Below are 17,379 nucleotides of genomic sequence, written 5' to 3'. Positions count from 1 at the left end.
AAGCAGCGTAGAAGGAGAAAACCCTTCAGCCTCGCGTATTCTCATGCCAGCGGTTCTTTTCACCGTCTCACGAGAGGAGTGTGTGTTGTGATGTGGCTGTGACATGTGTGAGGGGTGGGGGGGCCCGATTTTCTCCCTCTGTTTACCCAGAGAGTTCTAGCAGGACATGATTTTAAACCCGGCAGGCGCTTGGAGAACACTCCCTTCCTTTTCTTCCCCTTAAATATTTTTTAAGTCGTGGTTCCAAGGAATGGGGAGAGGAGGAGAAAGAAGGACGACCCCCGCGCCCCAAAATCCCATGCGTTTTTTTTTAAAGGGCGTTGAGCTTAACAAATAAAAAAGAAAAGGGGGAAAAACCCAACTCTCTTCACTCCTCCCCCCTCGCGTCTCCTTCCCCCCCTCCCCACGAATAAACATCTCCTCGCAAGTGTAAAAAGCACAGCTTCCTGGCTAAAGTGACCGAGCCGATGGATTATTAAGTAGTAAGCCTGTGTTGTAAGGAGACCGGCAGGCACTCGTTTTCCTTTCCAGCGCATCATCATCTCCCAAACAAAGCCAAAATGAAGGAAAAGGCGATGATTAAAACCGCTAAAATGCAAGGCAACATGATGGTAAGTGTCTGCCGCCGCCTGAGTAACTCCGGGGCGTCTTTTTCTCGCCGTTTGTTTGATATGCATACCTCTTCTTGGGGGGAAGCGTGATCTGGGCAGTCCACAGGATCTCCCCCCACCTCCTCCCCACGCCTTTGCTTTGCTCTGCTTTTGGAGTTCACCCCTATGAATCCTAGATGGGTCTGCCTACGGTGGACCCGATCCCCGACCCCCTCCGCTCCACGGGATGATGGTGATGGATCTTTTGCCCATGTAGATGTTTTGATGGTGCCTTTGATACCTTTTGTCATTGCTGTAAACTGAGGATGCGGGAGAGACGAAGGGGTGTGGAGGCAGATGTAGGACAGGACTTGAACCTGCGGGTGTGAAGGGTCTGTCTTGCCTCCGCCTTCCCGAGGTCCCTCCATTGTCTGCAGTTTGATAAGCGCGCTGGCTGTTGCTCTTTTGGCTCGGACTCAGAGGAAGGTGCAAAGTGAAGGCTTCAGCATCTGGTTTCGGGTGACAGCGCCGAAAGACTTCCCCGAGGATTACAAGATACCTGGAGAAGGTGTGGAATTTGGGGAGACGAGGAACTGGTTCAGCAGTGCTGCGTATCCAACTTTGACAACTTGAACACCGGAGTGTGTGCGGGCGGGGGGTTTCCCCGTCTTCCCTACCCTCCTCTTTCTGCCCTGCTTCTAGGCAACAATGACCCCTTTATCCTTGGTCGGATACTTTCTTAGCAATAAAAATTGCCCATCTCTCTGAGGAGACGCTGGATGCCATCTTGTGTTGATGGAAACACGTTTGTTTTGGCTTCCCGCTACGTTTTGCGGGGAGGAGGGTCTGTGTGAACGCGTGCTTAAAGGGTTTGTTCGGGGTGATCATTTACTTCTGGCCTTTATTATGAGATGCTGTGGGAATTTTTTTTTATTTTTATTTTGCCCTTGTGGCTATTTGGCTTACTGAATCGAAGGGGTTAGGAATGGGATGGCACCCGTTATCTTCATAGGTGATTTTGTTTCTGTATATATATTCTTAAACTGCATTAAAATAACTACTTGAATCCTTTTAAAGGGCAACTCGTTTTCACCTATTGGTTGGTGTTCCTTTTATGTGCCGGTTGTAAACTATGTAGCATGCCATTACTTAGTGGGAAATGGTCTTGTTTAACTGAATGATTGGGGAGTGTGACAGCCTGTGTATGGGAAACCTGGCCTCCCTCTTTTTCTCTCCTAAGATATTTAAAAACAGCAATTCAAGTATCCTTCGTCAATTTACCAAAGCCCCGTGTTGGTGACTCACGGTCTTCTTTTTGTTGTTGAAAGGAAATTCTGGTTCTGGCACAATCGTACTCTTTGCCCCTCCCCCAACCCATGTAGTTCTTTCAACAGCAAGGTGCAACGCTATGTGACCTGCGAATTCAACGAGGGAACTAAACAGGAACTTGTGCAAACAGTTTAAAAATGGAACATTGCATTCAATGTGACGGTTTGTTGCTAATCCTTCAGATGCGTGTAAAACACTGGAGGCAGAGGCACTCTGAAGGCTGGACATTTGCCCCCCCTTCCTGTGCTCACTGTTGTTCTAAAGGTCACTGTAGCTCTTTTGCTTGGCTGTGAGTAAAAGAACAGTTAACCACCTGACGTGATTGCTGCCCGATTATGCTACAGCATTAGCCTAATTCACATGCACTATGTCACTGTATTAATAAAGAGAAACCTATAGCCTATTATCTTTTAATGATCTTTGCAGTTAGAAGCAATGGGAAGGGAGGCAATGCATTACCCCTGTTTAAAGAAATGTTGCCTATGCTTTCTGACAGGGTGGTGCTTTTTGTGGTGGGGGGAGGTGTCGTTGTTGCTGTAAGTTTGGGTAAGGTGGAACAGATGCACACTCTTAATTCTAGGTCACATAGTGAATGGACTAAGAACACAGCTGTAAAGCAAGAGGTAACCACAACCAGATTGATTTTCCATTGAAATCAGTGCTAAAGCTGGCTGCAACCCACAGGCTTCATTAATTCCACAGTTGTCTGGTTGGAAGTCTTCTGAGTGTGTGTAGAGTGCCTCAACTTTGGTGGGGATGTATTGAGCTGGTACTGTTGCGTCTCAGGCCCAAGAATTGCCACTCAACTTTAAAGATTTAACTAGATAGGTTTGTCTATTTTTTTAAAAAAAACATGAAGCTGTATTTTGACATGTATGGAGAAATAAAACCATAAGCTAGCAAAACTACTTAATTGATAGCAGTGATTTAGAAGCAAATTTCCTATGACTTAATAAGACTTGACTTGGTTACAAGAGGACTTGGATTTTTGGCCATTACAACCTGTAATCTGGTTTGTAGCAACATGCGTCTTCAGTCTAATGCAGGTTCCACTTTAAAAAAAGCAAAACTAATTGACAATTGGAAAACTATACTGGCTGCTTCTAGATATACTTTCAAGGTACCAGTTGCCTGCCCAAATGTTCTGCTGGTTTAATTTAGAAAGGGCATTTTGTCACAGAATTCACTCTGACCAGGTGTAAGCAGCCTGGTGCTCACCAGATATTTTGGACTACAACACCCATAATCCTCAACCAGTGGCCATGATGGCTAGGGCTTATAGAGGCCATTCCTGTTGCTTGCTTACAGAGTTTTTTCTTTCTTTCAAGCCCAATTATTGTGCTAACCATGTCAGGATTATACCTGTTTTAAAACAAATGAAATTGTTTTCTTATATGTAATAGCATGGTTGTTAATCTTAGTATTTGTTGTAATTTGTCTGCCAGAAATGCTTTAACTGTTAGGGACAATTAACCCTCTCTGTACTGTTGGGGAGTAAGTGATGGGTTAATTTTCCTTCCAAAGTCGTAAGTATCTTGTCTTTCACTCATAAACAATACATTTAACTGCAAGTTGCAGAAGGTCACCAGTCATTCAAACACCTCATGGGTGGTATTCCGTTAAATCTTTCAACGTAGGTTAACATTCTGACAACAACCTAAGTATATATTGATCTTCTTGCTCATTGAAAAATTCTTGTTAAATTGAACTGTTTCATTCTTAGAGTGTGTGAGACAACCTGTGAAAATACTGTAATGCTGCATGTTGTTTTGTTATGAATGTGACTGTATTTCAAAGATTCTGCATTTTTTAATGCATTCAGTCCTTAATTAAATTAGTGTTTGGGGGAAAATAGTCTTGTGACACACAGATAAAATGTTGTATCCATTGTTGGCTCAAATTCCCCCCACCCACCCCTTAAACTGAAAAGCATCTATTTTTATTTTGTTGCATTCTCGCCCATTCATCAAAGTAGCAGTGGGAATATTGTGAAGCTCCCAGTTTCTCAGTTCATTCTTTTAGCCGAATACTTTGGTAAGTGACCAAAGGTTTGCTTTCATATAATCAACTTTAAAAGAAAAAGAAAGGAACTCACATATACGTCTAATGGAGAACATAAATAACTCCTTAATTTCCATGCTATGACTATTGTAATATATAGCTTAGGGGTACAGTTTTAGACTAAATGTTGGAAGAAGACATTTAGACATCGCAACTACTCCAAAAAGGAAAACCATTACCTTTTGAGTAAAGGTTAAAGCTCCAACAGGAGATCACATAAGTGCTGAAGTTATTTCAATAGTGAAATTTAAAAATCAGTAGTCTGAGTATATGTGTTGTTTTTAATCAATGTCACTAGGCATGGTGGCCACCATAACTGTAGCAATGATCAGTGGAATTATCCATAATCATTGGTTGCAACAATCAATGGCATTAGGCATGGGTGGTCACCCTGAACAACACTGATGCATTTTTAAAACTTTCAGACAACAATAGTAGCTGAGATTTGGATCCTTTTAATTGTCAAAGGGAATTGGTGTGTGGGTGTGGGTGTGTTTACAGCATATAAATGGGATTTCTTCTGCCCCTTACCCCCAAAACAGGTGAAGAGGTTTCCCTATTGAAGCAATAGGTCCTGCATAAGATGAGGACTGTTTGCCTGGGATTTCATGTTCAATTTGCTAGCTTCCATGGATTGGTGTATGACTGGATCTCCTGTACCATTTCTTCTTTCTCTCTAATCCCAGTGGATCTAGGGAATAATTTGTTCTCTTGCTTCATTTTCATATTCTTTCAGATATTTTAAACCATCAGTATTCTTTCTCCACCACTTCCAGTTGACTCTTTTTGTGTAAGTGAAATGTTTCCTGTTTCATTTGACTTTTCCTTGTGTTTTGCGTTTTAGTTTTGCCAATGTGATTGTCTTCCTCTAACTTAAATGCAGGAATTGGCTAATAGAATAGATCAAATGCTTCTATTAGGAGCAAACTCCTTTTCATTCTATCTTTTATTCACTTGATGGCCTTACTAATTACTTCTAATAGGGGTTTAACTTCCTCTCAGTTCATCTTTACTTTGATACATTCGACAGAAGACTAAGATATACTTTCTCCCCTCCAATTTCTTGTGTTTTGAAACTGAAAGGCCTTTGTATTGACTGAGCATCTGAACTTGCATACAGATTTTCTTGTACACCTGTGAGAAAGGAGGAGTCAGTTGTGATTTGTGTAGTAAGATGAGTATTACTATGGTAATAAACCCTATGTGACTAAACATCCTTACTGACACCTTTTGCAAATCAATGAGCTGTACTTCCAAAAAGGCACAATTGTACTGAAATTTATGCAGTTGTATCCACTTGTAACAAGCTATAAACTTGGCACATAAAGAGAGAATGCTTTTACTGAAGTGAATCAGCCTTAATTGAGGTCAGAATTTAGTCTAACGTTCTCAGTCTCCCTCATTTAAAGACATCTCTCGAACTGTGAGGTGGAGACATGGCAGTTACTATAGGGAATGCATTAATTCCTGCTTTATCCAAGCCATTTTTGTATGTGTAGAATTGCCATCACTCCCATTCTACCCCTCTCTCCTGGTAGCAGTGGGGGCTGTTGGCTCCAATGTCAGTGGGTCAGTCAATGCACTCTGGCTTTCAGTCAGAACCAATCACCATGGAAAGCTCCTTTAGCGTTCTGACTGAAACCCGGAGTGGATTCACCACCCCACTGACATCAGAGCCACCTTCATCCACTGCCTGGTAGCACAGGTAAATATATTGGCTCTTTACTCCCTGTAACTTACTATTTAGGTAATACTGTAAGGGACAAATAGGACGACTTTCTAGTTCTTGGGAGTTATCTCAGTCGCAGGACTTCTGTCCATCTTATGCTTATAGCAGAAGCTGATGTGAAGGTCCTGTGATACTATGTTCTGTACTGCTCGTTGTGCTAAATAAATGTTAAATCTTCACAAATTCTGTAGAAATGAATGGAGCATGATGGGACTTCCCTAGAGCAATTATATCTCCATAAATTGGCATTTTGTCACAACAACCTCCTTTGCTTTTGTAAAGATTCTTGTCTTTGATTTGCTGGTTTTTGAGCAGTCTAAGAAAATAAGAGAAGCTGGATTTCGTTCAGCATTCTTTCCCCATACTGGCTTACCAGATCCCTATGGGAAGTCCACTAGCAGGATATGAGTTCAATACTGGTTTTCTGCTCATGTTATCAAACAACTTGCTTTAGAGAGATACTGCCTCTGATACTGAAGGCCATAGACATGTTGGAGGTAATACGTAGCCAATGATTAGTAGCTGCCTTATACTGAGTCACAACATTGGTCCATCTAGCTCAATATTGTCAACATTGACTGGCAGTAGGTCTTGAAGGTTTCAAGGAGGAGTTTTTTTCCCACCTGGAGATGCTGGGGAACCGGTCTGGGACCTTCTGCATATGCTACCACTGAGCTATACTCCGTGCCCTATTTCATTTATGCCCTAGTTGTAGGATTCCCATTATCACCTGTTTGGTCAATGTGGGAACAGAATATCGGATTAGATAGGCATTTGGTCTGATCCAGCATAGCTGCTCTTATGTTTTTATCAGTTTAGCAGATTGGGCTATCCGCCCTCTTCAAATTTCTCTCATAAAATTATTTCCCACTCTCATGAGATCATTTCATTCCAATTACAGTATCATTTGTGGTATGTAAAGAACAGGTGGGAGAAAACATAAGTAAACTGTAGAAGAAGCTTGTCCAGTACTGTATTTGTAGCATTCTGTTCATTTATGTGTTTGCACGAGCAGTGGAATTAAGGAAATTTCCCCCTCACCAAGTGTTACACTTTTCAAATCAGTGCAAAAAAAAAAAGAAAAGAAAAGAAAAAAGAATGCCAGATGCATTACAGGAATCCCAAATGCCAATGCTAAACCATTACACGAGTGAAAATCTGCAACTTGCTCTGTTTTGTCTCATTGATTGTAATTGGGTTATGAGCCATTTACATACTACACAAAAACAAACCCAGTATTGCTACAGAATGAACTTGACTATAGTCTTCCTCAAATGTCTATCTTCTGCATTCATGCTTTATATTTTTGGGTGCATACTCAAAAGGTATGGAACACCCCTCAAAGTTGGGTTTAACTCAGTGCAGGATTACTTCCCTGGTGTCCACATAGAAATCAGAATGGGCAATTTGAAATGTAGTTCACTATTATTTCTTTGCTGCACGTTTGTGGAACAGGTTTCATGTAAGAGACAAAGGAACAACAGCATCCCATGAGTGGGGTTTGTATTGCTTTTTCTTTCTCCAGAAATGAAAACCTAATTATGATAGCATTAAAAAAAGGTGTTCACTAATGCTTTCTCATAATATGGTTTGGAACTGAAAATTATATTTGTGAAAACCTGGTTTGTAGAATAAGCATTTTATTCTCTTTCCCCTGTGAACTATATACACCAATTCTATTAAAATATTTTGTAGGAAGGTTGCCCCCCCCTCACAAATCTCTAAAGAGATTGGCTTGCGATTTTAAAAGTCCTTTCAAAGAACTGGTCTTAAAAGGGTAGCAAAATGAGAGGAAAATCAGTTTGTTGTTGTTTATTCGTTCAGTCGCTTCCGACTCTTCGTGACTTCATGGACCAGCCCACACCAGAGCTTTCTGTCGGCTGTCGCCACCCCCAGCTCCCCCAAGGTCAGGTCTGTCACCTCCAGAATATCATCCATCCATCTTGCCCTTGGTCGGCCCCTCTTCCTTTTGCCTTCCACTTTCCCTAGCATCAGCCTCTTCTCCAGGGTATCCTGTCTTCTCATTATGTGGCCAAAGTACTTCAGTTTTGCCTTTAATACCATTCCCTCAAGTGAGCAGTCTGGCTTTATTTCCTGGAGTATGGACTGGTTTGATCTTCTTGCAGTCCAAGGCACTCTCAGAATTTTCCTTTGAGTAAGAGTTACTTCCAGATGACAAGGAAATTACCATTTACTAATGTTAGTTTTAAAAAAGCCAATCCTTGCCTAATGCAGGCGTTTATGAACAGCTGTGCTACTAATAGTGCAATCCTATGGCCCCTGGAAGGGGACCATCCCACCGGGCATAGGAAATATTGGTTCTCCCTCTATAAGGCCAGAGAGAGAAGCCTCTGACTTTTGAGGAGGAGATTTAATGGCAGATTACTCCTCCCTGCAGAAAGTTCTGCATCATAACCTCCCTGATTTCACAAGTTGTAATAAGGGGGTGTGGTGTGGGTTGATTAGAAGAAGCCTTAGACCCACAGGATCTAAAACACTTTTGGTCCTTGAATACTGGACCTGGGGCTGGCATAAGTAATTTTTCTCCCATTGTGAGCAACTGGAGAATAATAATTGGGGAAGCCATCCCATGGAACACAGAACCCCAGTTCTCCCTAATTTTTCTTCTGCCAGCAGGAACCCAGCAGAGTTTTGCATATGTCAGAAGTCCCAACACTACAGGTAGGATTGCCCTGCCCACATTCTTTAAACACATTTGAAGACTTATTTGCAAGACTGTCAAAATTTACATCAAAGAGTAAAACTTTAAGATGGCCATGTATGTTAACTGCTGCCATGTCAAGGCAACAATAATAGCTCAGAGACTGAGCACTAGGGATGTGCACAGCCCCCCAACTCACCTCGGAGGGTGCTTTGGGGGGTGTTGGCCTTGCAGGTTCCTGGGTGCCGACTGCATGGCCAACAGCCAGGAAATCCGTGAGCAAGGCCAACTGGGAGTCCATTGCTCTCCCAACTGCCCCCTCCCCACTTTGCTGCCCCCAATGCCCCCTCACCGCCCCCATGAACTTCCAACCCACCACCGAGACTTACCTGCAAACGTGTCCTGCTCCTGAGAGCCAGGCCACGATTTAAAGTAATCGAAGGAGCTCTTACTTTTAGTATATCTATGGTCACAAACTATGATGACTATAAAGAGCCATTTCCTCTTTTCGGCTGCCATAGTTTTACGGCCACCAGCTGAGAAACAGAAAGCAATGTGATGAAGCAAAGTACATTTCACTGGACTTGATACGATACCAGAGGATGGTCTCATCTTGAAAAACCAAATAATGAGAGCTTATATGAGCATTTCACTGCTGGTTGGCGATTACTAAGACCAGCGTTTTGAAAAAGACTTCGAAACAAGGAATAGCATGAACCTTGTTAACAACTATTGTGACTAATTTGGTCTTATTATACTGTCTATGTTATTTGGTGAAACTACGACCAGTTTGGTGTTATATGTACAGGTCATGTTAGTATGTGAATTGGGCTACTGACTGTCTATATATTGTTCTTATTTAAAATAGGGTCTTATTTCATTGCATTGAATGTCTGAGTTTGGTTTGAATGATTGTTAACAATAACTGAATGCTACACAGAAATGTAATTGAATGTACACTGTTGTGGTTAGTGAATTGTGATTGACTTGTATTATTATTGTATTGAATGCAGTTAGTTTAGTACAATATAATTGCATACAATTGGAATAACGATTTATTTCACTGGTTTGACTTTGGTTCTATGGTGGTCACCTTTGGGGTTCCAAATTGTTCATATTTTCACCACCACTGCCTTCCTTACCATAGTTTTACTTTCTCCCACATTCAAATTTTAAGAATCATAAGTTCCTTTTGTCCTGAGTATTGAAAAAATGGCTAATTTTTGGTAAATTCTTATCAAAGCCAAACTGAAAGAAAATTCTCATCCCTCTCTAAGAAGTTATTCTTGTAAAATCCAATTGTGCTCCTCCACCAGTATAGGAGGGAAACTCCATTCCTCATTGTAGCTCTTATAGCAATGATGAGCTGCGTTGCCGGGTTGTGGTTCATAAAATCAGACTGTATGTATTTATAGTTAGCTGGAAGCGAAATTTAAGAAGAAAATCCATTGCAGATACAGTAACTTAATGCTAATCTGCCCATCTGTGTTTATAGCTTTGTTACTAAAAATTGTGTTGGCAAATGTTCTGGAAGATTTTTTAAGTTTGTATTTATCCTCCTCAAATTTGTTTTTTGTGGTCCCATTTGCTCTGCATAAATCCATCTTTCCTCAGCTATATATTCACCATCCCCCACTGCTATAATTACAATTTTCACCAAAGTTCAAAATCTCCCTTCATTTTCATTTTGTTCTGCATTATTATGAGCACACCTAGGTCTCTCCTCATAAAATTATATAACAGTACTAATATTAATGAGACAGCCTGGTTAAACATTTTTCAGTGAGAATAATTAGACTGAGCCTGCATGTCCTTGTAGGCGGGAAGCAGATATGGTGTGAAGAACATCAAATTAGTTTCAGTGGACATTGTAAGAACTATTATTCGGAAGCAAAAATGAATCATGCTGATGACATGAAGCAGGTGGAAAATTATATGAATGATACTGTATCATAGTATGAAGACAATAATAATTCCCAGCTGAATAGGGAGTCCAGCGAACCCTAATTAAAACCAAAACCATATTTTTTACTGAACCCAGACCATTATTTGAAAAGTCTCTGTTGAACCTGTGCCAGAAAAGGATCCTAATAATAAGTACATAAATAATTAGGTTACTGATTCTAAATAAGATTTTGGTTAAAAACAAAATTATGTTATAGTATACCCACCATCTCAAGCAGAATGAATCATGAACATATTGCACTCAGTCTGCATTTTGGAAGAAGATGTTGAGTACTTTAACTCCCGTCTCTTTGTTGTCAGTTAACATTTCATCATGCTCTCTGAGCAGTAGGTCTACTATTTCCTTCTTTTCTCTCTTGTTTTGAACATATCCGAAAAGGCGTTTTGGTTGCTCTTAGTATATCTCACCAGTCTCAGCGCCTTCTGAGCTGTTGTTTTTCTAACACTGTCCTTACAAGTCTGGGCTAGTACCCATCCTTGGTCACCTGTCTTTTCTTCCATTTCTTATACAAATCCCTTTTTATTTTCAGCTCATCACTAAGCTCTTATGCATCAACATTGGCTTTTTGAAGATGTCTTCCATTTTTCATTCTCACCAAAATTGTTTGTGATTTCAACTTCCGTTAACACCTTCTTCAAGAGCTCTCCCCTGACTTGAGGTCCTTTCCCCATTAGTATTAGCCATTGAAACCTATCTAGCTTTTCTTTGAGCTTCTTAAAATCACCTTTCTGCTTTTGAATGTCTCTTGATGGCTGGGACATCAAGTTATTGCTTGCATGTGTAAAACAGCCATTGCAAATTGAATGCTACCAATGCAGCTTTCATAACATATCTCATTGCCTCTGCCACAATATTTGAAAAAGGAGCCATTTTGCACATTTAGTAGTATATTGAAATGAGTGTGTGAATTGGCTTGTAGACAAAGTCTTTGTTTAAAGATTCACATAGCAGGCATTATTTATTTATTTATTTTATTTATTTAGAATATTTATATAGCGCTCCCCATTGAAAATTTTTGGAGCTGCCACGAAACAGGCTCTGAAATCGAGACCTCACGTCTGCCACCACTTATTATGGGGCGATACAGGCTCTGAACACCAGACCCGGCCGAGGCTACTCCCTGCTCAAGCTAAGCACCACCGCTTGATATGCCTGAGGCAAGGGATAAAAACCACCTTCCTCCAAACTATGTGGAGAAAGGGGTTTAAAATGGAGAAGGATTATTAATATTTATAATAATGCACTGTGAGTTATATCTGCTTAGGTGAATGATTGTCAGAGTGGGTGCTGAATGTGTAAACTTAAGATGATAAATGCCAAACAGACATGTGGGATTTTTGTGGTAGTAACAAACAATCAAAATTTATTTTTAAAAGTTCATAAGCTTTGTTTCAAATAACAACATTTAAAAACCTTTTTGAAACCTTCCATACAACTCTGTCACTCTCACATTCACGCTTTCCTTTTTCTCACACAATCACTCTTGAACTTTCTTTATTATTAGTATTGATTAATATACTTCCACTACGTGCACACCACACCCTAAAGACACCACTCACTACGCTGACCCTCAAATTTCCAAGAATTTAAGTACCATAAACACAGAGAGCACTACAGACTCTAAGAGTACCTAACAAGTCTCCCTGAAAAGCTTTCCTGAAAAGGACAAGAACAAGAACTCACAATCCCCTCAGTCCTTCCCTTATATATATCACTCCTCCCCCTCCCAAGACATTCTAACTCCGCCCACTCAGGCCAACATTCTAAAAACCACAGACTTACAAACTGCAGACATACATTTGGAATTGACTTGTGGGGTGTAACGCTACAGCTCCCCATTGAAAAATTTTGGAGCGGTGTACAAGGTAAAATGAAAATAAAAACAGAATAAAAACAGTTAAAACAAAATTTAAAAGAAGCAATAACATTTCCTGCCAACAGTGTGTTACAATCTACAAAAATGGGCAAAAATGTTGAAGGGGTGGGGAATTTGCAAGGAGTAAAGAAGATTTGCAAGGAGTAAAGATGTTTTGGACTTCAACTCCTATCAGCCCAAGCCAGCAAAGCCAATTTTAAGGAATGATGTGAGTTGTAATTCAAAACATTTGGACTGTGCCAGAGGAAGGCTGGGTTAGAGCACTGGTCCAGCTAGTAGGCCAAAACACACTACTGGGTTACAATCTTGATCTAAGATGGCTAACAACAGCAGTACCACCACTGTACAAATATATGGTAACAAAAATTAAGGATATAAGAGCCGTGCTGGATAAGACCCAGGGTCCATCTAGTCAAGCACTCCTTTCACACAGTGATGAACCAAATGCTTGTGGGAAACTCACAAGTAGGACATTAGTGCAACAGCACACTTTCGTACATGTTTCCTAGCAACTGGTGTACATAAGCATAATGTCTCAGATGCTGGAAGTAGCACATAGCCATCAGGACTAGTAGCCGTTGATAGCATTCACCACCATTAATTAGTCAAAGACAGCGGTTCCTAAATGCATGTTTGGCTTAAAGGTGGGTCCTGCGTCTGAAAAGGTGGAAAACTACTATGTTAGGAGAATTAGGCAGCAACAGGGGAAGAGGTAAGATAGACTGATTGAGTAAAGTTGATCATTTTCCTTTCCCATTAGAAAATTTGAATAGTAAATTAATATTATTTTGAACTATAACTGAAATCTATGTTGCATGAGGTTTGCATTAATAACTTTTAGCTTTATTAATATACTTATATTAAAAACTTACCTTGGTCTCTGGCTTAAAGATAAAGCAAAAGTATCTCAGTAGAAAAATCTTATCTGCTAAGAGTTGGAGACTGGGTTGAAATTGGCTTGAAGTAAACAAGGCACTTGTCAACCAAATATTTGTTCAAAGAATGGTCAGTTTGATTTTGTACTCACTTGATAGTCTATGTGTAGCAGTTTAGTGTTGAGCTGTCCAGCAGCTGAATCTATAGGTTAAAACATTTTCTAGAGTCTGAACTGGAAGTTGCTTTAGCCTGCTCTGGTAGGAGTTTTCTATTTCTGAACTCTGACCTATGCAGGAAAGGACTTGCTTCAATTAAACCCAAAGGCTAAAATCATTAAATATCTGGAAACATATGTACTACAGAGCATGCTCAGTAGCAAGCTAATAATTTGTATTTTGTTCTGAACTGGTTTGGAGTTTGCAGCTGCCATTAACTAGTTCTGAAAAATGTTGCAGCTGGTTGGAAAGTTACTTTTCTGCTAACTCTGAATATGAAATGTACTAATACATGCATGGATTTAAAAGTAACTTCAAACCATCCAAGGTTTAAGGCTCTGGTGCTTGCACTTTTAACCATAGAAAACAGGGGTGGGTAATTTGTCACTCTCCAGATGTTTTGGCCTACAACTCCCAGCTGCTTTTACCATTGGCTGTGCTGGGGCTGATGGGAGTTTAAGGCCAAAATATTTGGAAGGCTGCATGTTGCCCACCCCTGAATTATAGGATGTGTAGAAATGGATCAACCCTGACACTCTGCCGTGTTTTGGTAAAGTGTTTCACAACATCTGTCCATTAATAACTGTTTTCCTAAGGTTTGAAATCCACCCAACCTATCTCCTCTCCCCATCCAGATGACAGACATGTGTTTAGCAAAAGTCAAAGCAGAAAAAGTGATGTTTATTGGAATACTCCCCAACAAGTCTACCCGCTCCCGTATATTTTATTTGAGATGTCCATGGTTTTATGTGTCCACCTGCTCCAGCAAGCTATTTAGGTTGAAGCAGGGAGCTTCAGTGTACAGGGTAAGAATCAGCTTGTGTTAGCTTTTGAGATGAACCACAACATACCTATAATACCAAAAGAAGTACAAATGTTCCCATGGTGCGCTCTGCCTTAATTAACTTTTCTGCATGTTTTTTTGTTTATCCATTTGTAAAATAGGAATGTGATACCTACCTGTCTTGCAGGGATGTTGTGTGAGAAATTTAATTAATCGGTGCTTAGGAGAATACATGGATAACTTGTGATGAAAGATGCTATATAAATGCAAATGATTGCCTGACCCAAATGGCTGTTCCTTTTTATTTATCTCATTTTATTTATGATTCAGCACAGTAGCTCGGGGGAGACAGAGAGTGAGTGAGTGAGAGAGAGAGAGCAGCAGACTGGAGCTGTACACAAGTACAACAGCTGTTACTGTAGCTTACAGTGGAATGATTTTTAAAAATTATTAACTAAGAGGGAGATGCTGACCAGGTTTGGAAACAGGATAATCAACACAGTTCTCACAAAGTTTCTTCCAGGACCAGCCCTACCATTAGACAGTGTGCAGCCCAGATGCTAGGAGAGCAAGGAGAACCATCAAGATGTGGGATGGCCGAGGTTTGTGTCCCATGAAAACTGTCCTGCTGCCAACCTGCTGCCCTCAATGTGGTGGAAGGTGGACTCTGGCCCATCACCACCAGTACTGAAGTAAGATTCGACTGTCAGTCTGGTCAGCATTTGTATATGGAATGGGTGGAGGGTGCCGTCTTGTCCTTCAGACTTCAAAGTTTTGAGCCTAACCCTGAGGAGGGCCCAGTTTGGAAAATTGTGCATATCTGTTGTAGTTTTGGGAATGGATTAGTTTAGAATTAGGCACAGTAGTCTCTCGGCATGTCAGTCTTGACACTATATATGTATTTCTGCTGAACATTTATTCATATTCTGTCAACAAATAGAGAATGTCAAGATTAATAAATTAAGAGCTGTTGTGGTGTAGTGTATTTTACTTGGGCTTGTGTGGTCTGAATTCCTTAAGCTAACTTGCTTCACGGAGTGGTAGTCAGTAAGCCTATATACACCAGTTGCTGGGGAACATGGGTGGGAGGCTGCTGTTGCACCATGTACTGCTTGTGGGTCCCTGGTCAACAGCTGGTTGGCCACTGTGTGAACAGAGTGCTGGGCCAGATGGACCCATGGTCTGATCCAGTATGTCTCTTCTTATGTTCTTATGAAGGAAGAAGCAGGAGAGGCCCTTTTGAAGACAAGAGAAGCACTTTCTTTATCAGGCACATGGGAAAGGGTTTTCTTCTGTGTCACTCCCACACTCTGTAATGGCTCTCCCTTTGGATTTGCAGCTTACCTCTACTCTTTCCGGGTTCAGGAAGGGGGTCAAAATGCATCTTTTAAACTTGGCTTTTTAAAGTTGTTAACATGGTTCTTAATGTTGTTTTTAGCAGATTACTGTTAAATTTTCTGAATTTTTGGTACGCTACCTCAGTTGGTTTTAGAAAGGCACAATAGAAATACCTAAATTAAATAAATGGTGACACTTTTTTTTGCTAGGGGAGGGGAAGGTAACTGTGAGCTGAGTTAGGGTATATATATGGCTTTTGGAAATCATATTTGTTAAATTAGTATATGGTAGAAATGTGACCATTAATGGCTGTCCATTATGTCATGTACAAAATGAGAGTGATACATATGAGAAATCCATACATTGGAAGTTTGTAAGCATTCCGTTTATTGTGCTCAAAGAAAGTTTATTAATCATAAATCTGGTGGAATTTCCTGCTGTCAAATCTGACTCTCCCCACCTCCCCAAAACCTGAATTAAATGTACATTCAGCTTTAATAGAGCTAACTGTTACTTTATTTTGGAGTACAGAGGCTCAGTCTCAGGAAAAAGTAGATACAAAATAGGTACCTTTCTATTAGTCCATGTTCCATGGGCAGGAGAGGTTCTCTATTACAGCACTATTTGACTGCTGGCAGAGATCATTCCTATAATTGTTTATAAGTGGAAAGAGCTTTGCTATCATAAATTAAGCATTTTCTGGGGTTTCTGGCCACATGCAATTCTCATTTCCATGAGAAATTAGTTGTCCTCATTTCTAGACAACTCACTGGTTCTATGTACTGAGTATTATAAACATTTCAAAGGGCCACTGTATTGGATATGTGTCCTGAAGGCACAATCTATTTTGTGCTTACTTTTATCCTTAAAGAATTTTCTACTTGACTGGTGTTGACCACAGGGCCATAGTTATGGGCAGAGACTTTTCAGATTCCTCCTCCCAAAGCTGTAGACGTTCCTTCGACTCTGCCCCCTTGCAGCTGTCGCAGAAAGAACTGTGGCGTGTGCTTTCCAAGGTTGCAAAAGTGATTTTGGATGATCTCGTAGAAGTAAAAAAAGGGAGATGTTCCAGTGAGAAGGAAGGGAAAGGGAGGGTCTACGGCTTCTTCAGCCCTGGCAGTCTGATGTTGGGTTATTGCCAGAACTTTTCTCCTTCTGGAACTCTGTTTGTGCTCAGAAACAAACACACATCACACAGGTCTTACACAGCAGAGCTGGTTTATTTCCTTCAGGCTTCTGTGCAGTTCAATTCAGATCAGTTCAGATCAGCACACTGAGGCATGCACAGAGAGCAGTGATCATAGAGCAGTGATCAGTAAGCAGTGATCAGTTCCATTTTACAAAGTGAGAAACTATATACAGATCTACACAATTCTTATCTACATTACATACAGCTGTGATGAGGCTAACTTAGAATCTTGGCAAGGTTCCCAGAACAGCCTCTATCTCAAGGTAATTGCCCAGATAGACTTTCTCTGTTTAACCCTGAGATAGCCATACACACACAATTTTAATGACTAAGCAAGTATTTCTTTTCATATACTTAACAGTCCTCCTCTTGCGCTTGTTGTTTAAATTGTGTTACAATCTGAGACCTAGCTTTAAAGCATCTCTTTGTGTTTTACCATTGAACGTTCCACCTGTCCTTTCTCATTTTGTTTTACTTTGAATACCCATTTACAGGTAATGGCTTTAGGACCTTCAGGTAAAGGTACTAGCTCCCACGTTTCATTTTTTTCCATTGCTCTGATTTCCTCTGACATTGCTTCATGCCAGCCCTGAGCTTCTGTAGGTTCCATTTCCTGAATTTCCTCAAATGAAGTAGGTTCATAGGCTATTAGTAAAGCTCTATGAGAAACCTGTTTGCTTTGGTATTCATCTGAATAACGAATTGGAGCTTTGCGTTCCCTTTCTGATCGTCTTGGCATAGTTACAGGCATAGTTTCCTCCTCT

At 40.6% G+C, this 17,379-nt stretch overlaps 1 protein-coding gene across 1 annotated transcript in view; it reads left to right on the top strand.

The window, feature by feature from the left end:
• Positions 1-426: 426 nt before the first annotated feature.
• Positions 427-17,379, top strand: part of DPP6 (dipeptidyl peptidase like 6) — a 562,250-nt gene continuing 545,297 nt past the window's right edge. Inside the window, exon 1 of the mRNA XM_063126315.1 lies at positions 427-611. Within this exon, the coding sequence (XP_062982385.1) occupies positions 561-611 (51 nt within the window). The 5' untranslated portion in view covers positions 427-560. The remainder of the gene's footprint in view (positions 612-17,379) is intronic.

Source organism: Elgaria multicarinata, chromosome 1, assembly GCF_023053635.1.
Source record: "Elgaria multicarinata webbii isolate HBS135686 ecotype San Diego chromosome 1, rElgMul1.1.pri, whole genome shotgun sequence".
Taxonomy (NCBI): Eukaryota; Metazoa; Chordata; class Lepidosauria; order Squamata; family Anguidae; genus Elgaria; species Elgaria multicarinata.
This window is presented reverse-complemented; position numbering and strand designations above follow the sequence as displayed.